At 52.1% G+C, this 24,395-nt stretch overlaps 8 protein-coding genes across 8 annotated transcripts; 4 read left to right on the forward strand and 4 right to left on the reverse strand.

Annotated features, from left to right (window-relative positions):
• The first annotated feature begins 314 nt into the window (after positions 1–314).
• Positions 315–2,345, forward strand: BJX68DRAFT_51116 (uncharacterized protein). The gene is made up of 3 exons (XM_071049302.1): positions 315–1,545; positions 1,603–1,800; positions 1,849–2,345. The coding sequence occupies exons 1-3, from the start codon at positions 422–424 to the stop codon at positions 1,964–1,966; spliced, it is 1,440 nt and encodes a 479-aa protein (XP_070900746.1). The 5' UTR covers positions 315–421; the 3' UTR covers positions 1,967–2,345.
• Positions 2,346–2,386: 41 nt separating this feature from the next.
• On the reverse strand, positions 2,387–3,845 carry BJX68DRAFT_51206 (putative C2H2 transcription factor). The gene is made up of 2 exons (XM_071049303.1): positions 3,667–3,845; positions 2,387–3,617 (listed from the first exon to the last, which is right to left on the reverse strand). The coding sequence occupies exons 1-2, from the start codon at positions 3,754–3,756 to the stop codon at positions 2,724–2,726; spliced, it is 984 nt and encodes a 327-aa protein (XP_070900747.1). The 5' UTR covers positions 3,757–3,845; the 3' UTR covers positions 2,387–2,723.
• Positions 3,846–6,371: 2,526 nt separating this feature from the next.
• Positions 6,372–7,438, reverse strand: BJX68DRAFT_265340 (putative L-cystine transporter; the record flags this gene model as incomplete). The annotated part of the gene is made up of 4 exons (XM_071045218.1): positions 6,372–6,728; positions 6,797–7,235; positions 7,295–7,312; positions 7,398–7,438. The coding sequence occupies 4 exons, from the start codon at positions 7,436–7,438 to the stop codon at positions 6,372–6,374; spliced, it is 855 nt and encodes a 284-aa protein (XP_070900748.1).
• Positions 7,439–7,938: 500 nt separating this feature from the next.
• BJX68DRAFT_51318 (uncharacterized protein) lies at positions 7,939–10,636 on the forward strand. The gene is made up of 3 exons (XM_071049304.1): positions 7,939–8,229; positions 8,279–8,646; positions 8,693–10,636. Exons 1-3 carry the CDS (start codon positions 8,079–8,081, stop codon positions 10,484–10,486), a joined length of 2,313 nt encoding a protein of 770 aa, XP_070900749.1. The 5' UTR covers positions 7,939–8,078; the 3' UTR covers positions 10,487–10,636.
• A 514-nt stretch (positions 10,637–11,150) lies between these two features.
• On the reverse strand, positions 11,151–12,545 carry BJX68DRAFT_265342 (uncharacterized protein; the record flags this gene model as incomplete). Its single annotated transcript, XM_071045219.1, has 1 exon — positions 11,151–12,545. One exon carries the CDS (start codon positions 12,543–12,545, stop codon positions 11,151–11,153), a length of 1,395 nt encoding a protein of 464 aa, XP_070900750.1.
• A 355-nt stretch (positions 12,546–12,900) lies between these two features.
• Positions 12,901–13,779, reverse strand: BJX68DRAFT_254340 (F1F0 ATP synthase subunit delta; the record flags this gene model as incomplete). Its single annotated transcript, XM_071042873.1, has 6 exons — positions 12,901–12,933; positions 12,988–13,077; positions 13,140–13,228; positions 13,332–13,462; positions 13,553–13,575; positions 13,648–13,779. 6 exons carry the CDS (start codon positions 13,777–13,779, stop codon positions 12,901–12,903), a joined length of 498 nt encoding a protein of 165 aa, XP_070900751.1.
• A 745-nt stretch (positions 13,780–14,524) lies between these two features.
• Positions 14,525–15,876, forward strand: BJX68DRAFT_234008 (60S ribosomal protein eL29). The gene is made up of 4 exons (XM_071039689.1): positions 14,525–14,599; positions 14,703–14,754; positions 14,942–15,044; positions 15,112–15,876. The coding sequence occupies exons 1-4, from the start codon at positions 14,593–14,595 to the stop codon at positions 15,145–15,147; spliced, it is 198 nt and encodes a 65-aa protein (XP_070900752.1). The 5' UTR covers positions 14,525–14,592; the 3' UTR covers positions 15,148–15,876.
• A 295-nt stretch (positions 15,877–16,171) lies between these two features.
• Positions 16,172–18,690, forward strand: BJX68DRAFT_51381 (putative glycosyl hydrolase). The gene is made up of 2 exons (XM_071049306.1): positions 16,172–17,230; positions 17,287–18,690. Exons 1-2 carry the CDS (start codon positions 16,318–16,320, stop codon positions 18,387–18,389), a joined length of 2,016 nt encoding a protein of 671 aa, XP_070900753.1. The 5' UTR covers positions 16,172–16,317; the 3' UTR covers positions 18,390–18,690.
• The last annotated feature ends 5,705 nt before the right edge of the window (positions 18,691–24,395 follow it).

The raw sequence follows: 24,395 nt of genomic DNA on the forward strand, positions 1-24,395 counted from the left end.
CCTTGCACCTGTGTCCCAACATCCAACTCGTCTCGCATATGCTGCTGTCCATACATTACTTTCCCGGCTGGGTGTCGCTGGTGGCTGTCAACATCTCCCGTCGTGCCTGTGTAACCTCTGTTGTCGCCATGCTATTAACCCGTCCTATACTCAATCAACTCGCCGTTAGTAAATACTTACACGTACTAACATCGCCTCAGGTCTAAAATGCGGACTAGTCTAACTTCTTGAACAAAGTCTAAGTACTCCCTCTTGTTCTCAACCCGGGTGCCGTTGTGGATTGCCCGCTAGGGAAAAAAAGGAAACGGAAGAAGAAAAGAAAGAGGCTCAGATTTCAAAGCCCAAGAGGGCCAAATAGAAAAGCTCTACCGCTTGGGTTTAAGAGAGTGGCGCTCCTGATGCGCCAAAAACCTCCGCCTCCATGAACGAACCATATGGATATGACGATCAGGACTCGCCCGGAGGGCTCAAGGCCATCCAGCCGGACTTTAAACCAAGAGAACCGACGCCGCCGCCGTTTGTCCAAAGCACATCACCAGTAAGGAGTGGCGGCAGCCATCCGGACAAGGAATTCTCCAAGTCTAAGCACGCCGGGGCATTTACTTATGGACAGGCCGAGTCCGGGGCAGCTCTGCTCCGCGGTACACTTGCGTCTGGCCTCCCTGATGTTGTATGGGCTGAAACCCAGAACCCGATTGCTAGAGACCCTCATCCAGTCGACCATAGGTTCTTCAGACCACCACCCGGCTTGACAATAGGCAGGAAGCATACTCCTGAGGAGCAGAGACCCAAGCTTGCCGAGTCGGACCTGAAACAAAAGGCAAATGCCGCACTGGATCTGGCCCCTGTTCCCGAACCCAGCCTCAAACTACCTCCGCTAAAAGATGTTGATAGCAGAGAGCCAAGCCAACCGGACAGAGAGCGCTCCGCACTCTCTATAAGCCAGTTTATCATTCACGATCCGGGAAGCCAAGACTCACTTCCTGCGCTTGTCAACACGTCGGCATCCCGCCCGCCAGACAATGCCGGCACTAGACTACCGCCGCTAAAAACGCAGCTGAGCGGACTCGGAACGCTGCCACCGCCGTTGTCGAATGCACCTCCCCCACGGGTTGTAGGCAGCACCTCGTCATTCCCCTTGCCTCCCGTATCGGCTGTTTCTCCTCCCATGATCCGGGCAGAACCCAGCCCGTGGGATCCTCATCGCGGGAATCGGTTGCCGGCCAAGATACCGCCCAGTCCGTATAGTCATCTTTCACCTGCAAGCTCGCAGGCTATATCCGCCGTCTCGTCTCCGGTATCGCAGCCGACATATTGGCGAGGCGGCCCAAAGTCGGCCGGGCCTTATTACGAGTCGTCTTCCATGTCCTCCAGAAGCCCAGCGACTAATTATCCGACGCCGACCGAGCATGTACCGCCAGGATCTTGTGAACCGGTCAACTATGTCTCTCCTCAGGGCAACGTGCCACCCGCTGCGCCAGGTACCTTCAAGTGCGACCACCCTGGATGCAACGCGGCTCCATTCCAGACACAGTACTTGTTAAAGTAAGTTTCTAGGCCGTGATATACAAAAAGAGCCGTAGCCAAGACTGACAGATGCAGTTCACATGCAAATGTCCACTCGCAAGATCGACCTCACTTTTGTCCAATTGAAGGCTGTTCACGTGGTCCGGGAGGGAAAGGTTTCAAACGGAAGAACGAGATGATTCGCCATGGACTAGTGCACAATTCCCCGGGATATGTCTGCCCGTTTTGTCCAGACCAGCAACATAAGTATCCGCGGCCTGATAATCTCCAGCGGTATGTTTCACTTGTTTAGACAGGTTCCGGCAAACGCTAATTGTATAGACATGTGAGAGTTCACCATGTGGATAAGAGCAAAGACGACGCGGCCCTCCGCCATGTCTTAGCCCAGCGGCCAGAGGGCAGCGGACGGGGACGACGCCGCCGGATCAACGCCCAATAACTATACGGCATTGCAAATAAAGCACCTGAAGAGATGGCTTTCCACCTGGAATAACGCGGCCCTCTCATTGGTTCACAGCACATGCATTACGACCCTGCTTTCTGTTTCGACTTCAGCGATACCAGATGTTAGACATTTGCGTGCTCGGTCATTCGTTTTTGCATTCTCTGCCCCGGCGGAGATGGAGCGTGGGGTGTAAATCTGGTCCGGCGTTGGTTAATTGATTGATTGATTACTTACTCGCGTGTTTGGTTTATTTATTCGACTCGGGTTTATTCACTTTTCGACTCGATATTTACCGTTCCAACGATTTTTTGAGGAACATCTAGCGTTTCCAGTTTTCTGCGGTGTTCTGCATCCACGGAAGCGCGGCGTCTTCTTTCTTCGCAGGGCGTGGCTTGAAGCTTGCGGGCTTACTACTCGGCGTTGAGGAATGAACTGAACTGAACTGAACTGAGATGGGAGTGAAGTCAAGTGGAAGAACAGAATGGATTAAGCAGGGGAAAAAAAAGATAGGTACATAAGCTAGCCTGCTAGCAATCAACTATTCAACAATATTTTCAACAAATACGTCCCTGCACTGTCGCTCGCTGTCCCGTATCGCATCGCGTATCCGTAACTCATAAAACTTCCCTGGAGCCGTTGCGCCGTCTACCCATTCCATAGTACAGTCTAGTCTGACCATGTATCTCATCCGGAGAGCCAGCCCCAGACTTCCTCCTCCTTTCCAAGCCACAAAAGGCTCAAGAGAGAAGGATTAATTAACCCTAGCGTGGATCCTCCTCACATGATCCTTCATATTATCCACACGCGAAAACACCCGCGTGCACCCTTCTTCCGCCCACTCACAGCGAATCCCAGGGTTGTGTTTTGCCTCATGCCTATCGCGATCCTTCTTCGAACTAAACCCTGCACCGGGGTTCGAAGAATTGGCCTGCGGGCACCCCTCGACGCGACAGAAGAGGTGCTTCCTGTGTCGATTGTAGTGCTTCCTCAGGTCGCAGCCGCGCCGGAATAGCGCAGGCGACGTGCAGCCCGGGTAGGCGCAGGACCAGGTGTTCGGTTGGGTTGGGTGTGGGGTGCCGTAGAGTGAGAGGTCTTTTGAGTTTGTGTTGGACTGCGAGTGCGTGCTGGAGGTTGAGGGGTGGCGGGTGGGGATTGAGGAGGTGTGTGAGGGGGAGGGCGGGTCATAGTCAAGATCGTAGTCGAATGTTGATGGGGCCGGCGAGGTGTGACCTGTTCCTCCTGCGGGGAGGGAGGAGGAGGATTGGTAGAGCTGAGGTTGGGAGTTGATGCGCGAGGAGGAGGCTTGCGAGGGGTGTTGGAGCCATGTACTCTGTGGGTTGGGGGTGGTGGTGGCGTAGTAGTTTGGGGTCGAGAGGTAAGGTTGGACACCTGCGCTGGCGCCGTAGTAGCCTGTTGGGTCGAGCTGAGGGTATACAGAGAGGTAGTCTGGCATCTGGATGTCTTGTTGCTGGTGGTGGTGATGATGGGGGTGGTTGTGCATCGGGGCAAAGGAAGCCGGGGAGGCGTAGAGGAGCGAGTTGGGGTCTGAGTCTGCGAGGAGGAGATTGTCCATGTTTGCGGTTGCTGATGGTGGTACTGGTGAAGTACTTGTGGGAATAGAATAGGTCGAGTAGCGGTTTCGTCTCTGTGATGTTGTTAGTGGGGTGGTGAGGGGATAGGAGGGGATAACCTACAGCTCTGTCGTCTTCCATCTTCCATGCCCGTTGCTCTCTTATATCGTGGTGCCCGTGGAGACCGTTGGATCGAGGTGTAGCTACCAGCATGACTTTATATAGATGGACAAGATATTGCGTTGTGGTGATATCAGGTCTATTCTCGAAAAGAAGTGCAGTGTCCAGATCAATTTAAGCCCCCAGAGTGCACGGAAGCTGTTTTAATATTAGCAGCGATACTAGACAGTTCAAAGTAAGTCATGACTTGGCCCTCATCAGTCAGACGTGGCTATGCAAGCATCAGTTGCCAGCCAACGGGATAGCTGAAGAGAACCCCAGACCCGGGAGAATGTCTCTGACGGAAAATGGCCCCTGCTGCACGAGTGCAGACGGTCGAACCAGTAACCGGGCCAGTCTCAGCTCGAGCGCAGCACAACTGCCGGTTGCTATTCGTGGGATGAGGGCGATCCCCAGCCCGGGAATCCACCGTGCTAGCTGAGTACATACGCATACTACCTAGTACGGGCAGCAGGAGTCATGCAGAGCCCTGCCGCTTCCTATTCGTGCTCTGCCCATAGGGCTGAACGAAATCCCAGTTCCTCAGGACCGGTCCAAAACCTGAACCTGAAACTTGCGACGGAATCACCGACCGTTACCGCTTCAATCTGCATGCCAAAGCTTCACTCTAAACGGACACATTATGCGCACTTGCCAACTCCAAGATCCTTGGAAGCTGACTTGGCCGGCGAGTGCCAGTAGTAGCTCCGGAACTCCAGATGTCCAATCTCACCGTCATTCCTCACCACTCACCACACCGTCACCACTCTCTCATATCCAGAATCTTCCAAGTATTCCAAATCGCAAACCGCCATGTTAATAATAACCCAACCGACCCAAAATCCTCTGTCCCCACTGTAAACCGGCCATTTGTCCTATCGTAAGCCTACCCGGATCGGAATCAGGCCCCCCGCGTGGCTGATGCCTCAGAGCCAAGGCGCAGACGCAGATCCACCACGAGTCTCTTACCGCCAGGCTCGCGGGTTGGCTCAATCGTCATTGGCTGCAGGGCTCTCTCGATGGGTCGAACTGGCGGTCCATCATCGCGACTGGAAAGCCGTTGAAGACCCTGCCTCAGGGTGCTTTCGATATTGTCATCAGGAGATGAGGAGCGGTGTCGAGCGCTCTCCCCGAGATTCGGGAAGCGGGTATCGGGGTGCGCGAGAGTCTATCTTGCATTAGAATTGAGTCATTGTGATGAGTCGGTGTTGGAGATGACCGTGTCGAATGTGGTCTCGAGTCGCTTTCTCACAACCGCCAATCTGACTTAAATCACGTGGCTGAGTCCTACCAAGGTTGCGAGCCAACAACAACAGACAACAGCTCCTCATTAACCTGAAAAATGCGCAGCACCTCCCAAAATTAGTATACTACTACGAAATAACCCCCTCAATGTCATTTCTTGGTCGATACGCACACTGTCGTTGGTCCCTGTCTTCAAGTCCCAAGTCGTCTTGTCTCGAGTCTTGTCTCTCTTTACTTTTTCCTCTCTGCCGGACCTCCGCGCCCCTTCCCAGCTTGCCCCTGCCCCTGCCCCTGCCCCTGCCCCTGGTTCCCCGATCCGCTCGGACGCGAACGTGTCTCATATCCGGACCCAGGGCCCACGCGACAGACTGATTTTCCTCGATTTGACCTCGTATCTGTTGATGGAGCCAGGGTTTAGCTCTTACTATGATTAACTCCGAGTCTAGGTTACTGCCTTGCATGGCCACCCAGCCATCCATCCGTGGAAAGCCTACAAAATCATGTTTAGTCAACATTGTTCTAACAGCCCCCTAAAAAACAAGGCGGCTCCGCGTTGCGCTCCGCTCAAAAAGGCTCCGTCGTCAGATCCGCCGAGCCCCGTGGCCACCGCCATGATGACAATAGTAATTGTCTCCTTTCGATTGCTAAGCCATTTTATCTAGATGCATGATTGATAAGTGCTGCGCTTGCGCGGCGCAAGAGATTGATAATCACTTTTCTTTTTCTGAACAAGGTAATGCATGCACTGCAAACATGCCATTGCGCCGGAGCCCGGGGGGCGGGAGCTGGAGCTGGACCTGGACCTGGTATTTTGGAGATTAGAATCCTTGTCCGAGGGCAGTGGTTTTTCTTGGATCAACCTTGAGAAACACTTGAGTGTCGCGAGTCCTGGCTGAGGACCTCCTCCCGGCTAGGGTATGGTATGTTCCTGGCTGTTGCGCTGCGGCGATGCAATGGCTGGGATAGCTTGCGAATTGGGGCCAGGATTTCCTTTCGTTCTCGTCCATCCACTGTTTTTCAGTACTCACTGTCTAGAAAAGTACAGAGTATGTGTCTCGGGTTCTCGGTACGTGGCGGGTGTGCGATACTATCTCTGATTCGACTGATTTTTCTAGTTCATATCAAAATGCTGTCTACTCCGGAGTATGGAGTACAGTGGGGAATGATTGACATCTGTTGGCGGCTGTAAATCGGCGCAGATCACGATCCTGCCTCCACCAGACTCTGAAGCTGATGAGGAGAATATTCAGGTATCATTATTTGTCACGATGTTGTGGTTATATCCACCAGGCACATCTTGTGTAACCAGTTTGCTCGGGTATGAGCGTTCAAAACATTGTCTAACAGGATATTCAACAGATTGCAGGTCATTCCAAAAAAAAGAGGTACCAAAGCAGACACTCGAGTCATTTCCACTCAGCGAATCAAGCGTTAGTTTCGGCATCTGAGCGCAGGAGCGGACTGTACACGTCGGGGCTCGTCTTGTCTTTGTCCTCAGCATTCCGATACAAGACATAATGCTGGATGACGAAGATCAGGTCGAAAAAGATGGTGACGTTTGACAAGAGGAATTTGATAGGGTTCCCCGTCACACCACTCCAGTCGTCCTGAAAGGCCGAGTCAATGATCAACTGGACAAGCGAGAGCACGCCGCCAGTCAGATCCAGCAGGATCTGGACGATGCTCCAGCCACGTGTCGATTTACGCTTGTAGTTGACCCAGGCCTGCGGAACGTATTTTACCACCGTAATCACTAGTTTCACGTATGAAAGAGCATAAATCTGAGCCTTCTGTCAGATATCTAAAAATAGGATTCAGGCGGGATAGCGGTCTCATTGGCTGTACTTACAACGTCGATCCAAGCCCAACTCAAGGGTTCATAGCCATTGTCAGGGCTTTTGGCTAAGACAATGAAGATGACCACAGCAACCGCAACGAATGACCCCCAAAAAAGGCCAAGGATCGGCCAGCTCACTCTCTGGAAGCGCGACACCTTGAACCCCCATATGCTCGGCCAGAACTGCGTGTAGACTAGGAAGCTGAGGACAACGGCATGTAGAGCGAATGCGAAATCGTTGAACCGCACAGTGGGCTCCTCGGACTGCGGATGGCGAGCCGCATACTGGCCGCGGATTACGGGGGAGTAAAGGAACGCGCTGGTATATACGGTGTAGCAGACAAACCCGAGGACGTTGATCGTAGGGAAATCGATGGCTAGCCCCGTAGTGGCCTTTCGGCGGAAGTTGTCGATCGGTTGAGGGTAAAAGGATGCGGACCAGCAGAACGTGCTTGATGCCGGTCAGCTTCGCTATCTGCGCTGGATATACCCCAGAGAGGGTCTACTTACTAGATCCACCCAAGAAGACTGTTGCGTAATAAGATCGGCAAGTTAGTATAGCGCTTACCGATCGTTCAATGACCTGACGAGGGCTCAAGAAAGTATCACCTACCGCGAGAGCGCCCTTGCAAAGATTTCAAGCTGCGAGGACATCTTGATGCCAGTCCATGAGGGGCTTTGGAGGTTGGACCGCTTCAGAGGCTCGCGTGATAGCAGGAGATAAGATGGTCATCGATCGGGCAGAAACACAAGGCGGTAAGACCCGGGTTATGGGTCAGCAGCTGAGCAGCGGTTGCTCTGGGCGATCGCACGCTAAACCGCAAATGGCAGACTATTATTGGCTGTCGCTCTCCCAGCCTCTCACTTCCTCCAGCGAGCTCTGTCTATCTCGGTTCATGCAGCTGGGCTTTTCGCTCTGCCAGTCACCTTTCTTTTCTTGCATCTCGCCATCTCCCTTGCCCATCGTTATTATTTCAGCTCTGTGCTGGGAAAGTCTTCATATTTGCGTGGTGAAATCGTCCGTACTTCATTCTCTTCCCCGCTTCTATACTCGACGACTACTTATATCGCTCTTGACTTCTCCACCGCTGTTCCGATCGCATACCAAGTATCGGCACATTCTTCTGGCCGCACATTGACAGGCATCCACGTTCCACCGATAAGCCCTGCTCTCCATCGTCGCATGGTGCATTCCTCGAAGCGGGGGATCTCGATAGATCTCCTTTGATTATACTGTCTGCTGCTTCATTCATCGTTCAAATCGCCGGGACAAGTCGCAAACGGCTCTCGAGCCATGTCAGACAGTTCGGGGCTTACGGCCGCTGGAGGCGCCTCATATACCTCCAATACACTGCATGTTGGGGATGGAACATGGGATCTCGACCGGGATACGTTTCTTCTGCCCAATCTCATGGGAGTAAACTTTGAGACGATGCGATACAATGGTAGGCAGAATATTCCATGCGTTAGTTTAGCATCTTCTGACGTACGTAGGAATGGGAAACCGATTTCGAGATATGCCCCATTACCACACCCTGATTATCGCGCATGGTGTCATAGCCGCAATCGTGTTCTTAGGGCTGGTTCCCCTGTCGATTTTCCTCGTTCGATACTACTCGCTGCGAAATCCCTACTCGGCATTTAGGTATCATGTCTGGTGCCAGGTCCTGACATTATTTTTGAGCACTGTCATATTTGTTCTTGGTTGGTTCGCTGTCGGCCCAGCCAGGAGCCTCACAAATCCTCACCATGGAATCGGCCTCGCCATCTACGTTATGATTGTCTTCCAAGTGTTCTGGGGTTGGTTCGTCCACAAGATTGAGCGGAATAAGAAACGATTCCATGTACCTCTGAAGCTAGTGGTAAGTTTCTGGCCGTGCTCGCACTAGCAGTATTAACAGGCGATAGATTCATCGATGGATTGGCCGTGGACTAGCGATTCTTGGCATCGTCCAAATCCCACTCGGGCTCACCCTTTATGGCTCACCCAAGTCTCTATTCATCCTATACGCCGTCGCTGCTTTTATTCTCCTTTTGACATTCTTCATACTATCGTACCGATATGATTCCGACAGGGGCTCCGGTCCGGACGGAGATGATAGTCGCTACAGCTATGTATCCCGCCCACCAGACGATGATCATGGACATGGTGGCTTTGGACGGATGGCAGCAGCCGGTGCAGCAGGAGCCGGACTGGCGGCCATCTTCCGACGGCGTAATCGGGACCATGTTTCTGACGGCTCCCATACATCGTACATGGACGAAAAGTACTCGGATGAAGGGTCTCGTCGTGGTGGTGGCTGGGGAGGCAGATTCCTAAAGATAGGAGCTCTTGGAGGTGGCGCGCTGCTAGCTAAGAGGTTCTTTGATAGGAGACGTGAACGAGAAAGCGACGCCGAGTCCGGAAGATATCGACCTGCCCATCGTCGAACTGACAGCATGACGGAGGAAAGCTTGAGCCGCCTGGACGACCGCCCTCCGCCTGGGCCTGGCTCTGGGCCTGGGCCAAGCTATCCAGCTCCTCTCAATAGACCGTCTGGTGGTCCTCCAAGCAGACCCCAAAGTCCGGGCTCGTCTTACTACGATTACTCATACCTCTCACGGGAGGACGAAGGCCGGTCTTCTCATCCCGTTCGAAACGCGTTTCTCGGAGCCGGGGCGTTTGCAGCTGTAAAAGGTCTCTTCTCGCGAAAGAAGAAAGATGAACAGCGCCATGTGGAGGAGATGCGACGGCACGACCTTGAGAATGAAAAACTTGCCCGAGCGAATAGCAAGCGACGCTACCCTGGTGATGGATATCTACCACAACGCAAACGTCCAGCTTCGCAAACAGCAACCGATGTCTCCACTGACCTGACACCACGTCCTCACCGTCACCCCTATGCACCAGAGTCGGGTCTTTCCGCGTTGCCTGTCGCCTCAGGTGCCGTTGACGGAGCACACGGAACCATGCCTCCAGCTCCTCCGATTCATTACGACCCTGCTTCGACAATGACACCCACACCAGCATCCGCACCCCCACCACCACAACCCCATATCGAATCCGCGATTGCAACTGCCCCCATGGCAGCCGCAGGCCCCTCAACCGACCACCTGCCACCTCCTGGCAGCGGCACCTGGCAACGAGAAGACCACGTCGAGTCTCCTCCCGTCTCATTAAAGATGAAAATGCACGACGACGGCCGCCATATCACCCTCCGCCGCTTGACGGAAGAAGAAGCGGCCGCCAGCCGAGATGCCCGCCGAAGAGAGCGCCGCAACTCGCGTCGCCGAAACGGAAGCGTTAGCTCCCTCTCCGGCAACGAAGGCACAGGCAGCCGTGACCGCTGGCGCCGCGTCGAGGAACTAGAACGCCAGCAACACGAGCAGATGCTGCGAGAACAAGCCGCTGCTTCCGCTGCGGCTGCAGGAGCTGCTGCTGCTACGGCCTCTCCGCCGCCACTTGCACAACCTCCCCTGGCAACAGGTCCGACTGCGTCAGGAACTATACCCACCGCCGCTTCATCATTCCTCCCGCCACAGAGCACAAGTCATCTCCCTCCGCCGCGGGCGCCATCCACAAATCCCTATGGAAGCATCACGTCTCCGACATACACAGACACCAACGCAAGCGAATACGCGAGCAATCGCCGACGGAGACGCGCAGAGAGAGCGCGAGCTAGACAGGAAAGACAGCAGCATCCCAGCGTGGAATTCACATGATAAGCACACCGCACCGCCATGGTTCCTTTTTACTCTACCCCTACCGCCTTGTATAGACAACATCTTTCTTCGCTGTGTATCTTGCTTGACCTTTTCTCTCCTCCCTGCTTATTCTCTCTCCTACCCATGAATGCACACATCGCCAACATATTCCTGAATGAACATTTAAGGTAATGACACTAGCGTTGGTTTCCCACGGGTTGCTCCCTTTTTGCCTCTTTCTTTCTTATGTTGGTTTCGATCGTGATGGAATGAAATGACTTGAATGATATCGGCTCTTCTCTGGTTAGTAGCCTGGTCATGTCCATGATTAAACTGCGACTGCTGTGTTTGGACACGGTATGCAATGCTATGAACTTGAATGTAAAAATCTGGATTTACATGTATGTATCTGAATCATGGATACCATTCGTCATGTCGATATGTGATGTCGGTTCATACTTTGGGGGCTCTTATTCGGCTTACTCTGAACGCCTTATGTTTCGTGTATTATGTACTTCACTGGTTGGCTATACTCGTCTTGCTTCGATACATAATGCAGACTAATGTTTGTGCGTCAATCAGTATCCATCAGACAGCAATGCAAAGTAAAATATTATCTCAGCCAAAGTCTTCGCTCATGACAGCCTCTCTCTGTTCAAACAACGGTACCGTCCAAATACATTCACATCAGGCCGCCTTCGTAATCTTGAAGGCGCTTCATCCCAGCAGCTACTTCGATTCGCAACAAAACAAGCAACCACCGGAACGTGAGCTCAAATAGTAACCGCGTCAGGGAAAGTACCTTCTGGCCGATCCGCGAAGGCATGTAACCACGAATGGCGGCTACAATTGCCGCAATACGTTGGAGGTAGACTACCGGGAAAACGATGTTGATTTGAAGAATGCACGCACCATCAATGGTACCGACAACCGACACCGGCTCGGGCCCAATAGGAAGTGTCTCACATCTCGACAGGCACGGAACAATCATAGTAGTTGGAGCTGATTGGTTCTCTTTTGTAGCTGAGATTCCCCTCCTCCATGGGAAGATGCGCAGCATATTTGTCGCAAATTTTCCGAGTGAGAAACCATGTTGTGGGAGCTGCCGTATTGGTAACGAACTCGCAGATGTTGTTTGCTTTATCGTGGATTCCTCGCAATCTGATGGGCCCTGATCTATCTGTTCACAATCAAAGTCAATTATGCCTCGGCGCAGAGGAAGTTTGTCCACCGTCGGAATGGGCGCCGGAAATGGCATATCGGGATTGTTCAGAGGTATACCCAAAATCTCCAGTTCGCGAGTTGAAAAAGGTCGAGAAAAGTATCGACAAGGAATGATGCTCCGCGTTTCCCAGGATTGCTTTGGTCGTGACGGGCGAGGCTCAAGGTATTGTTCAATAATGGGTCGCTCAGCGTATTGGCTCACATTTCTACCGGTTCGTAGTGGTAGGGATAGGGAAGGGGTTACTGGGCGCGGGTCCCTGGCCACGGATTGTTCAATTGGTCCGGATTCAAGAAAAGGTGGAATATTCTCCGCTCTGCCGTGGAACGGAATGCCAATATCGGAAAGGAAAGAAGGCTTTGTTGGTCTTGGCGGTCCTGCTCTGCGACTGTTGAACAGAGAACCAAGAAGGTCATCGCTGGAAGGCGCTGCCTTGTGCACTCGATTGATGGTGTTCTTGTCAGATTTTGCAGGAAAGAGGACATTCTGCTTGTCTTTTCGCCAGGATCCAAGCTCAGACTGATTGCCGCTCAACGATATCGGTGTATTATGCGGATTCAATGGCATTGCGCGATCGAGAAACGGGTCTTTGTCGACGGCCATGTCGGAATACAGTCTTGGAACGGTGAAAAGTAGATCTTTGTACTCGTCATCGCCGTCGAGTGTGTCGAATGGGTGCGAATCGCGCTGGTTGAAGAGAGGCGAGGCAGAACCCTCTTGTTCGGATCCGGTGACTTTTGCATTCCGTGCCTGGGGGGTTTCGAGACGATAGCCACCAGGAACCTCATTTTCCTGTACAAAGGCAGGTTCATGGGGGAAGGAGAGAGTCAAATTCATTGGAAACTCCTGGGTCATGTCGGTAATTGGCGCTTTTGCGCTCCGCAAAGCGATGTAGTCGATGTGAGATATTAGGCGCCTAGAAGCTGAATACGCCGTGGTCAATGTCAGTCTCAATTGCAAATCAATGTAATGGAGGTGGGTCGAGGAAAAAAATGCAACTTCACGGGGCCGGGTTCTAAACTGCGGAGTGTAAGACATTGAGGAAGGAGCGGCCCAGCTCTAAAAGGCAAGCACAGTTCACCCATTTGGTATCTCGAGTAAGTATAAGAGATTGGTAGTCTAGCACCATATGACCAGCAAGTCATAACGAATTGCTATAATTTTACATGTTCAGAGTTGGAAAGCGCGAGTGGATATGTACATCAGGTATCTATTTCAGAGAAGCCTGCAGGGTCTCGAGCACCTATCACAGAGTTAGTCTGGCCAAATGATATAGTCCCCGGATGACTGAACTTACCTCCAGCTCAATCTTGGCCTCAGCGATGTCCTGCTCGCTGCCGCTGCCGCTGGCAATCTTCTGGGCCTCGGCGATCTGGGCGCGGACGTTCTTCAGGAAGAAAGATTGTTAGTACTGAAATCGGTTTCTGGAATCAAATGTCCTAAACCCACCTCGGCGCTGAAGTCCTCAAGAGGGAAACCCTCAACGGCGTTGATGCTGAGCTCAGAGTTCGGCTGGACAACAGCGAAACCGCCAGAGACTGTACAAATCCGGTTAGCCTTGTTGCTGCTTTGTTGATTATGGCCGGCAAAACACAGTAAACGCGGCGCAATGTGTCGGAGTGGATGCCGGGTCGGACATACGGAAGAACTTCTTGTTGGCACCACCCTCCTCAACGATCTCAACAAGACCGGGCTTGAGCTGCTCAATGGAGGGAACGTGGTTGGCGAGGACACCCATCTCTCCGGACTCGGCGGGGATGTTAACCTGGACACTGGATCGGAAGACTCGTCAGTAACCGCGCGACATGGGAACAATGATGGCCGGTCATGCGCGGCCGCGTCGGAGGGAGAAGGTGACATACACGCCGGTCGATCGGAAGATGGTCTATACATAGCGGAAGGGGTCAGTATTAAAGTCTAAGGGATATCGAACGGGTTCACCGGGCGGAAGTCGTACCTGGTGAGGGAGAACCAGGGAGAGCTTGATCTTGTCGGAGACGGCCTCAGCGTAACCGCGGCGCTGGAGAGGTACGCGGAAAGCAGCAGGGCGAGCCCTGAGGGCAGAGCGAGCGAAACGGAGGGAGCTCATCTTGCAATTGGGGGTTGAGGAAAGGTGATGATGGGTCAGTCTCCCGCTTTGGCCTGGAGTTGCGAGTTGCAAAGGTCGACGTCGGATGCCGGTTGTTCCCTAGCGCCGAGTCACGTGAGTCAATACGTCTTTTACCAAGAGTTCAGCGCAACTCACTCACACTGTCTTGGGCAGTCGGCATCTACTGAGATTGGAAAGAATACTAATCTCTGTATAAGGTAGCCTTCTTCTCAATTGTTCTATCTTCCTACAGGTACTCCAAGGTTTTCCACCAGGCGTTCCGCACCTGTATGATGGGTACATCACTGGGGACTCGGCGGTTTTAGATAAATACAGTGCGCACCTGAGACTCATGATACTGACAGCAAGGTATTCCTTTCATCCCATAAGCTTTCTCCATCCTTCTCGACTCGAAGTATTTGGACCGAGAGGTCAAGAAGCCAGACTCAATACCCATGTCACGTGATTAAATATCATGTGATTTTATCCAAGAAACACCTCCCATCACCTCTTTTGCAGCACAACAACGTCGCCAATCCTAGATTAAACGGTTAATATTGAGGAAATACATTCTATAACTGTCTTTCTAACGCAACAAATCCTTAAAACTCACTCCCTGCAACGTAGTCGTCGCGCAAGTTAAGGAAATAGAGAAGCACGCTAGCCCAGGCTCGGTAAGCGAAATCCCACACAAACGGCCCGCCGAGCCCTAGCGGAACTGGCCTTGGGTCTCTCTCTGCTTTTCCTGATCGCTGGATAACCTCACCCGCCAACTCACGTCAACCGTCTTTCAGTCGCGACGAATCTGTCAAGATGGCCAGTACGTTACTCTGCATCTCTATGCTGCTGATGAATTCGATCAGCTGTCAAAAGCAGCCAAAATCGCGGCCTCGAGTCAATAACTGACGTTTCCTTTTCCACAGAGTCAAAGAACGCCTCTCAGCACCACCGCAGCCAGAAGGCTCACCGTAACGGGTGAGTCCGATCCGAGCCCTATTCATTCGCCTGATTTTTTCGTCGATGGAGGTTCTCTATTGCTTTGTCGGCCTTTGCTGGGATACTCAGATCTGCTTGCAATCAAGCGACAACCTCTTCAGCGACGAAGCATTTAGGAACCAATGTCGAAAAAAGAAACACATCGCTAATCCTCCTTCGCCTACAGTATCAAGAAGCCCAAGACCAACCGTTACCCCTCCCTCAAGGGTGTCGACCCCAAGTTCCGTCGCAACCACAGACACGCTCTCCACGGTACCGCTAAGGCTCTCGTACGTGCTCCTTATACTCGATTTCGCACCGCAGACTCCGACCGACCATATGCTAACGTCTCTACAGAAGGAGCGCAAGGAGGGCAAGCGCGAGATCGCCTAAGTCATCTAATATAGAACTCAGAACGAAAAATGAAAGCGATTTGAGCTGGTGATTTCCTTACGTGCAATGACCTCAATTCCCCAAGAAACGTCCATCGAATCGAATCGAACGGCTGGCCTGGTTGTCAAATAAACCAATAACCAAATGGATTCAGAATGAATTCGTGGCGCTCTTCTCTTTCTCTCTGTCCTCTTCTGGTTCCAGTTGTCTTCGGATAGTACACGGAGTATCAACTCCAGGCATATGTGTGTACAGCTTCGTGCTTCTTTCTAATGCGCGCTTGCTGAAGGATTTTTCAACGTGCCGAGATAAGATCCCATGCCCTCCAACTACCAAACACCCTTCATCTTTCCTCGTGGCGAGGGGGTGCATGGACGGAGGGCTACATACTTCGTAAGCTCCGATATGTATAGGCTGGATTTGATAGTTGAATTTAAATAGTCTTCACAATTTGACTCGTCTTGCATTTCTTGGAAATAGTGCCCTTGGTTGCTTGGGGCACAAGTGTCTTAGCGGAAGATGCTGGCTAAGGGTGGAGAAAACTGCAGCAAATATATATACGCCGATGGATATCTATATTGAGGCATTTCAGTCAGGGCATGTACAAGATCTGATATACCCTAATACTAAAGCTACCACCCACGTACCTAGCAGCGACGTCGTATCTAGCAGAGAACCTGTTCTTCCTTAATAACAGGTGACTTTAATGTTCTATTCAAGATACGACGTCGCTGATTGTACCAAATGCTGGAAGCTGTCAGCTCTGCTTTGTCCACCCCCACGGGGTCTCACTCCCTTCAACTCCCCGACTTTAGGCTATATAGCAGACGTTCTCCAACCCAGCCCCTCCACAGTCCACAATTCATCCGCCAAATAGAATTCCGCCAAAGCCGCTGCGGTTCTCCGATCGACTGCTGTAATTGGATGTGATGCAACGGACAGCTGTGAAAATGATCTCACTGGAAGTAAGCTGCTCGGGTTGTTGTTCGGACTGGTGTCCTGCTGTCCAGTGCAACGTGGGGTAGGGAGTGGCATGAGGTGCTTAAGGAATTGAGCTCCTGGCTTCTGTCAACTTCAGGTTCTTATTTCTTTTTTGTTTTTAGACATTGCTCTACTGTCTCGTGTTGACACCTCAGACTGTGTTCCAACCCCTGATTGCCGCTCGCAAAGATGCTGTACGCCGAAGACGACAAGCTCATCTTCCGCTTCGACGACCACACCCTCTGGATCGAACCATGGGGACCCAACGCCCTCCGCGTCCGAGCAACAAAGCTCGCCAACATGCCAACAGATGACTGGGCCCTATCCTCCAAACCGTTGGGCACCAACGCAACGATCTCACTTCCCACCAATTCATCCCCATCCGGCAAAGCCAAAGATAGCGAAGCAAGCATCACAAACAACGGCATCAAAGCCGTCGTTACCAGGCGCGGCAAGATTACAATCTACAACGCTGCGGGCAAGGTCCTCCTTGAAGAGTACGCTCGGCACCGACGCGACCCCACAGATCCCAAATGCAGTGCTCTGGAAATCGAAGCGCGCGAGCTCCGTCCGATCCCTGGGAGCAGTGACTACCATCTTACGCTGCGCTTCGAGTCGCTGGATCCGCGCGAGAAGATCTTTGGAATGGGGCAGTACCAGCAGCCCGGGTTGAACCTGAAGGGGAGCGATATTGAGCTGGCGCATCGTAACTCCCAGGCGAGTGTGCCCTTTGCGTTATCATCCCGTGGGTATGGACTCTTGTGGAATAACCCGGGTATTGGACGTGCGGTGCTGGGAACAAATACGATGAGCTTCGAGGCGTACTCGACCAAGGCGTTGGACTACTGGGTGGTTGCGGGCGATACGCCTGCGGAGATTGAGGAAGCGTATGCCAGCGTGACTGGGTATGTGCCCATGATGCCAGAGTACGGGCTTGGCTTCTGGCAGTGCAAGCTGCGGTACTGGAATCAGGAACAGCTGCTCAATGTGGCGAGGGAGTATAAGCGAAGGAATGTCCCTATCGATGTTATTGTGGTTGATTTCTTCCACTGGAAGCATCAGGGGGAGTGGTCGTTTGACCCTGAGTTCTGGCCTGATCCTGGTATGCCACCACGAATCGCTACTTCATCAACACCGAAACGAAACTAACAAATGCAGACACCATGGTAAAGGAACTCCAATCCCTCAAAATCGAACTAATGGTCTCCATCTGGCCTACTGTCGAAACAGCCTCAAGTAACTACCCAACCATGCTTGAAAACGGCCTTCTAATCCGACACGACCGTGGGCTCCGCATCGCGATGCAATGTGACGGCGACATCACGCACTTTGACGCAACGAACCCTGCCGCACGCAAGTTCGTTTGGGAGACCGCAAAGAAAAACTACTACGCCAAGGGCATCAAGATCTTCTGGCTCGACGAGGCAGAACCGGAATACTCTATCTACGACTTTGACATCTACCGCTACCACTCGGGGAGCAACGTGCAGATTGGAAACATCTATCCTAAGGAATATGCCCGGGCGTTCTACGAAGGAATGCAAGGGGAGGGACAAGGGAACATCGTCAACCTGCTCCGCTGTGCATGGGCGGGTAGCCAGAAATACGGAGCGCTCGTCTGGAGCGGCGACATCGCGAGCTCGTGGTCTTCCTTCCGGAACCAGCTCTCAGCCGGCCTGAACATGGGTATCGCAGGGATTCCGTGGTGGACAACGGACATCGGCGGCTTTCACGGTGGAAACCCCGATGACCCTGCATTCCGTGAACTCTTCACACGCTGGTTCCAATGGGGCACGTTCTGTCCTGTCATGAGACTCCACGGGGACCGGGAGCCCAAACCAGAGGGGCAGCCGACTGCCCCGGGAGCCGATAATGAGATATGGTCATACGGCGAGGAAGTGTATGAGATCTGCAAGCGGTATATCACGATTCGAGAGGTGTTGAGAGAGTACACCCGTTCGCTGATGAAGGAGGCGCATGAGCGCGGATCACCCGTAATTAGAACTCTGTTCTATGAATTTCCGGATGACCAGAGGGCCTGGGAGGTTGACTCGGAGTATCTGTACGGGTCACGGTACCTTGTTGCGCCGGTGCTCGAGGCAGGGCAGCGGAAAATCTGTGTGTATTTGCCCAAGGGTGCGAGCTGGAGACTCTGGAATGGTGATCGAGAGGGCGAGGGCGGAGGTGTGACACACCATGGAGGCCAGGAGATCGAGGTCGACTGTCCTATTGAGTCGATGCCGGTTTTTGTCAGGGTGTAGGAGGTCCGTACATATGCGCGTAGATGGATGGAGTGAAGTCATGATTTCCCTGGCAGGTCCATGATCGACGGGAGATCATTGTACTGGTGCAGAGAAGAAAATCACGTACCTTAGCCTGAAGATCACCACTTCCAAGTATATCTTGCTTCGAAACCATAGAATGCAACGATCAAATGCAACACTGCCTGGTTTCTCTCGTGCTCTAGACCACGAATGGTTCTTTGTGTAGATCCTCACGATCAGACCACGTTGAAGAAGCAATATATACTCACCTGCATATATAACTCCACCCGGTAAGAATGATATCAGTTGGAAACCTGGCAGGAAGTCCTGATGGAAACTCTATTGGCATTGGCATGGTCTTACTTGCTTAATCCCGGAACTCATCACGTTCCAGTCTGTGTGATGGGTGTTGTTCCAAGATCTTGTGCAGCTCGCGTCGATGTGATGGCCGAGTACGTATGTACGTACCCCACTGCAAGCACCATGATGGCGATGGATATCCAGATGATCGTGTGTATTCTGTACTCTGTATGTCGGTTACCGATACCATTGATGACATTACTGATTTGAATATTCTTTAAGAAGAATTGTTGTCGAGGGCTAGTCTAGCCAGGCTGAGATGTAACCTGAATCACCCATGGATCCATGGATCCATGGAACAGGAAGAACGCAAAGCCCTGCACAAGGTCAATAATACCACGGTACGGGTCAACTACTACGAGGTACTCCGTCGACCAAGCTTGAATTGGTGCCGTTGGCATCCTTCGAAAATGGCCACTGAGGAACTGAGGAACAAAGTTGCACTGTTGCCTAATCCGGCCGGTGAACATCAATCCACTGAGGGGAGCGTATGCGTATCTACTGTATTTGCTACAAAGTGTGGAGAGAAGCTTCAAGATTCCTGTGGGCTTACCTGTGTCCGGGTGGCATCAAATTGGTTCAGATTTTGCTGCTCTCCGTAGGTAGAGTATATGCGACCTAAACCCTTGACTATTTTGTCACTCATGCAAGCCATGTGGCCCCGGATCCACCTCCAAATACTAGGAGAATTAGGCAGGAGAATCCCCAATATCGACAGAGAGATGGCCCAGAAATCAGGACTGCTCAATGATGATCTCGTAGAAGACGCGGCGGAAGGGCCGAGATTCAGGCTGTAGAACCAAAGCTGGCTCTGTAAGATCGGACCAAATAGCTCGAGGTTCGATTGAAGCGATAGCCATGGTCATGAATCTCAAATAGCTTTTCCCCAGTCTCTGCGCCTGCGGAGGCCAGTCTAGGATGAGCCCGACCCATTATCGATTCCCGGAACTTGGTTCCATGGATGGAACTCAACCTTACTGTGATCTGAGCTTTGGATCCTCAACACGCGGCCGCATAAGGTATAACGAGGGGGGTGAAGAGCCCGCAAGATTAGCTTTCCACGTTACGAACCAAGTGATTGGGTCTCGGTTGTGCCATGGGAAAGGCGATAGTCGAGCACTGGCCTTCAAGGCTTTTGTCATTCCGCTGGTTCTTTGTCTTCTGATCGAGAATGGATCCGACAACGAGGGAGACTAGCGGCGTAGCCCGTACATGATCGCCCTCGAGATCTTGGGACAGCTACCGTAGGCTGAACGGTTAACGTTTCCGTGAACGAGGTGGATGGATCGCCTTGTTTCGTGGCACACCTTGTCAGCATGGCTGGTTAAGTCAAAACACGCTGATTTGTCAGGGGAGATGTGGACTGGCAATTAAGCTTCAAGTTTCAACAAAGAAACCCGGAGGGCCTCCTCTTGCAGTTTCCGGAAGTCTGGAGAGTTTGCCTAATTATATTGAAAAGGCACATCCAGGGCCGTGGTATTGGCGCGTCCAGAAATGATTATCCCAAAACCACGGAGGAAGATATTTCCATTGATCTATCGGGACGATTTGTCAGTCTCGTTCGACTTGGTTGAAAGCTGCAGAGAAAAAGCAATAGTTCTGCTTGTTGGTCCACTTACCTGGGGGTCTGGAGACATCTGATGGCTCGTTCAGGTGGACGACCTGCGGATATGATAGACCCCGCAACAAGTAGCACGAGCGGGATGCGTCCTACTCAAGGACCTGAACCATCCATGATGGAATCGGGGTTCATTCAACAACTGGAGATGACCAGAGCTCGGAGTGCCGTCGAGGTGAGGTTCTGCGGTAATGTTTTCCGCCAAACATACGGGAAATACCGCATACCGCAGATACCAAGGGTATTAAGGAATACAGAACTAAGCCTAGAAAGGCAATATGAGAGGCTCTCTCTGGTCGGGAACTACAGATGGCCAAGTCCCCGAGGGGGATTTCCTGAAGCCCGATGGAAGGGCATCCAATTAAATCTTGCACTCTGGCGTTCCTCTCCCTACGTCATGCCCCGATTGAGGTGCTTTGCTGACGGGCTCCATACGGAGTAGATCTTGTGTGCTGACGACCGTTTTGTTTCTCGAGCTTCTGGCGAGCTGGATTTCAATTCTGACGGCCTGGTTCGAGCCAAGGGTGTTGTGCTGGGTTGTACAGTCCCTTTTTTTATTTGGTGGTTGAACCAACACGCCAAATGTGAACACCGAAATAGATGAAGAATGACCACATACGAGCGGGATCTTTTGAGTGGGGAGAAGGAGGTGTCTGGTAATTTAGGTGGGGACTTGGAAATCGATGAATCGCAAATTTCGATTTTGAACTCTGTACATACGAGTTTCAGAGCTGACAGCTGGTGCGTGAGTTCGCAGGCCCGACACTCAGGAAACGTGCGGATGCAAAAGCGCCGTTCGCTCCACTCTGTTCTCATCCTCGGTACCTCAAGCAGGGATTCCTGGTCTAATCGCTTCTTGATGTTGTACAGAACTTGAAAAGATCATTCTACGGATAACCATACGCTCTCCTCGAGGCGGAAAGAAACGCGGTCGCTGTACACCGGTTGAGGATCAGACGAGCGACAATTTGTTATTAACGCCAAAAGCAAATAAATTCTCCGGCGCCGGATCATGATGCCTGGGGCAGAAGCCGTGTTCCCCTTTTGGCGGCGGTGGAGAATGGGATGATCGATGATCAATCCATGGCGTGCACAGTGCGCGCTAAGGGCAAAACTACAAGGGTTTATCTCAAATACTTCCCGTGTCGCTGATTGGGTCTTGGCCTTAAGGTACAGCTTGGTCCTGGTGCCCTGCCGAAGGCCAGATGTCGCACCGCAACATCCCTGCTCAGGTTTCGGCTAGACTCCACTGGCGCTTCGTGATGAATCAATAGTTGTCTTGACTTCCGCCTGTCTGGATCCAATCATGTTGCTGTTTTCGCTACCTGAAGCATGGATGATGGATGAGGTCGAGAGCATTTGGAGCGCTGCTCTCAAAGTTCCAACGGAGAGTGAGTTCCACCCAACGGTGGATGTACGGGTATCCCGAAATCAAGAGAAGTATACGCCTGCATATGAAATCACGTTTCTCGGGGTTCTCCGTAGGTGTACCCCGTAGGTTTGCCTCGTTCCACGAGGCTGGATCGTGAGTACCCGTCGCATGGCATGGTCGCACAAACAATAACAGATGACTCTGACATTGTAGTGCCCGAGAGTCCTCTTCAGATGGTCGTTCCTATCCTGGAAGTGTAAACTTGAGCTGTCAGCTTAGCCTCACGAGTCAAGGAACCAGGCCAAGCGGCATTACTCCATCAAAGGAGTGCTTTTAGGCTTTCCAACGTTATCTGCCACAAACTGCCCTTTTTCCGAATGCGGTGCCTGGCGAGATCTCAATGCTGCAGGCGAGCCGCCTCCTTCGTGAACCGATCATCTCCGGGGGCTCAGCTGGCGGCTGGCCGCTGGAATCATGCAACCACAAGCGGGAGATCTCAATAGCGTACGGAGTAGAACGGGCGAGTCCTCGTCAAGACCAATATCGAGATGTTACCAGTCAACTAAGGATTTCGTCATTAATATCCCGTGGCTTCTTGGACTGGTTGTCGTGGGGAGAAAGCAATATCAAATCCAAGACTTCTCCTCTGATCTCCCGTTTATCTTTGCCAAAAGCTGCTTAGCCTCATTTCATCATGACAAATACCTTAAAATGGCAGCCAATCAGTATTCAGGATCGAGACGACCGTTTCTCGCGTCATGCAGATGGAGGTTCGTGCTTCCACTATTTTAGCGCCATCCACCAGAAAAAAAAGAAAGGCTTTATGTTGTATCGATCGGATCGTTCTTTCATCCTCTCATGTTTCCCCTTTTCGAGCTTCGACTTGGCGACGGGCCAACGGCGTCTAGCTCGCGGCGGCGATGTCCTTGAAAGTTGAGTCCTGCCGCGTCGGTCTTCAGCGAAGGAATATGCCGCGTAATTGGGCGTGGAAGGGGTAAACTGTCAGGTACCAGAAGATGACAGTTTGGCAGGAGTCTCCACTCAGAGTCTCATGCACAATCTCGGCGCTGATCAGCGCATCCTCGATATACTACTTTGCTTTGCGAAAGCTGAACTCGTAACGGTGGATTTCTTCAGATTATTTCTTGAGTTCGTTTGATTCTAAAATCGCAGTCTATCGATAGTCCCACTGGTTCTGGAAGAATTTTGGGCATTATGGTCCAAATATGCATAAGCGATATGCACTACGCAAATGGTGGAGAGACTATGGGCCTGCCCCAGAACGATAGAAGTCGATTAGCCCATCAGGTGTATACGATCAGATCAGACGCTAATAGCCGTCGAGGCTGTGGCTCGCCGCTTGAGGAGGTAGATACGGGCCATTTCAGTTGGTGGATGATAGTCGTGCCTGTCAGTGTGCAACCTCACTGGGGAAGCCGAACCTGGAGAGGTGCCCGATGTCCCCGAGTCGCCGTCGCCGCACAAGAGGTAACCTTGAACAACCCAAGCCGAGTGATTGATATCGTGATCAGACGGCGTATGTACTCCGTATGCGATGAGGCGGTCACGTGATAAGGGAGGCTTCCTACATGTCAATAGTGCACAGCGCAAAAGAGGGCAATGTTGCGTGTCTGCAACCTTTTTGCCAGTTGAAGAAGGAGATCAAAATCTAGATTCGAGAAGATTGCACGAAAGGGGGATAGCCACAATGAGATCTATCAGATATCCGCCATGCCTAGTCCCTGCAGAATCAGTGTGAGAACATAGGATTGTCAATGGACGATTGGACGCGTATGTTTCTGTTCGGTTTCCTTGTTGCTTCCTCGCCACGTCGTCCGGCTGCAGTGCGTTGATGATCGAAGGTCACACGAGGCTTCAATCTATCCAGGATTCTTCCTGGGCGAGAGATGGATGAACGCCGAAGTGCTATGGGCCAATGATCGAAGGTCCCTCTCGCCTATCTGATTTAAACCCAGCTGTGCGTAATAATCAGTTGATACACACCAAGTACATGATTGAAGTCGTTCCAAGGTTATGCGAGGCTCTGAAGCTCCATCAACATCGCCTCGCCTCGCCATGCTCTCCACTCTGCAGAGCCCACTATGTACCCCATATATCATCTCGTACCTGACAAGACGTCGGCGTTGAGAAGCCACAGGGTAACGCATGAGGGTGGATGTGCAAGATGCAGACGATCGGGGAGGGCGATCGCAGCTGTTTCGGGTTAAGACGTTGGAATTCAAATTCCAAATCATCAGAGGCGCTAGCTGCACCATCAGTATCGCCGCCTGAATGGTTCATTCTGCCACAACTCCCAGTTCAACCGAGGACAGCTTCCCCTCAGACATGGCTGGCTGAGCCCCTGTCTCGTCATCTGTCATGTTGAGTGACACTGTGGAGCTCTTTGTCTAAAGTAGCCGCACAGCCTGAAATGGCACCCTCATCCTTCCTGCTGGGTGCAGAACAAGAATAATCCTCCGGAGTCCGCAGCCCCCACGGTCAGTGCTCAACTCTGATGATTTGAATTGACAGGTCTCCTTTCCCGCGTCTGGGCACTACACAGGATTTCTAATTCCGAGTAATGCTTTATATCATCAGAATTATAGCCCCTCCTCAACCAGAATGACCCTAAGGCTAGCCTAGCTCCTCCACG

Source organism: Aspergillus pseudodeflectus (genome assembly GCF_044049435.1).
Source record: "Aspergillus pseudodeflectus strain CBS 756.74 chromosome Unknown BJX68scaffold_14, whole genome shotgun sequence".
Taxonomy (NCBI): domain Eukaryota; kingdom Fungi; phylum Ascomycota; class Eurotiomycetes; order Eurotiales; family Aspergillaceae; genus Aspergillus; species Aspergillus pseudodeflectus.

Excerpts from the sequence above, each read along its gene's own strand:
- BJX68DRAFT_51318 (XM_071049304.1), top strand. The coding sequence starts at position 8,079 with ATGTCAGACAGTTCGGGGCTTACGGCCGCTGGAGGCGCCTCATATACC. Across the intron at positions 8,230-8,278 it reads TGAGACGATGCGATACAATG|GAATGGGAAACCGATTTCGA; the intron begins GTAGGCAGAATA and ends TGACGTACGTAG. Across the intron at positions 8,647-8,692 it reads ATGTACCTCTGAAGCTAGTG|ATTCATCGATGGATTGGCCG; the intron begins GTAAGTTTCTGG and ends AACAGGCGATAG.
- BJX68DRAFT_51116 (XM_071049302.1), top strand. The coding sequence starts at position 422 with ATGAACGAACCATATGGATATGACGATCAGGACTCGCCCGGAGGGCTC. Across the intron at positions 1,546-1,602 it reads CAGACACAGTACTTGTTAAA|TTCACATGCAAATGTCCACT; the intron begins GTAAGTTTCTAG and ends TGACAGATGCAG. Across the intron at positions 1,801-1,848 it reads CGGCCTGATAATCTCCAGCG|ACATGTGAGAGTTCACCATG; the intron begins GTATGTTTCACT and ends CTAATTGTATAG.
- BJX68DRAFT_51206 (XM_071049303.1), bottom strand. The coding sequence starts at position 3,756 with ATGCTGGTAGCTACACCTCGATCCAACGGTCTCCACGGGCACCACGAT. Across the intron at positions 3,618-3,666 it reads AGATGGAAGACGACAGAGCT|AGACGAAACCGCTACTCGAC; the intron begins GTAGGTTATCCC and ends ACAACATCACAG.
- BJX68DRAFT_51381 (XM_071049306.1), top strand. The coding sequence starts at position 16,318 with ATGCTGTACGCCGAAGACGACAAGCTCATCTTCCGCTTCGACGACCAC. Across the intron at positions 17,231-17,286 it reads TGAGTTCTGGCCTGATCCTG|ACACCATGGTAAAGGAACTC; the intron begins GTATGCCACCAC and ends TAACAAATGCAG.
- BJX68DRAFT_234008 (XM_071039689.1), top strand. Across the intron at positions 14,755-14,941 it reads CAGAAGGCTCACCGTAACGG|TATCAAGAAGCCCAAGACCA; the intron begins GTGAGTCCGATC and ends CTTCGCCTACAG. Across the intron at positions 15,045-15,111 it reads ACGGTACCGCTAAGGCTCTC|AAGGAGCGCAAGGAGGGCAA; the intron begins GTACGTGCTCCT and ends ACGTCTCTACAG.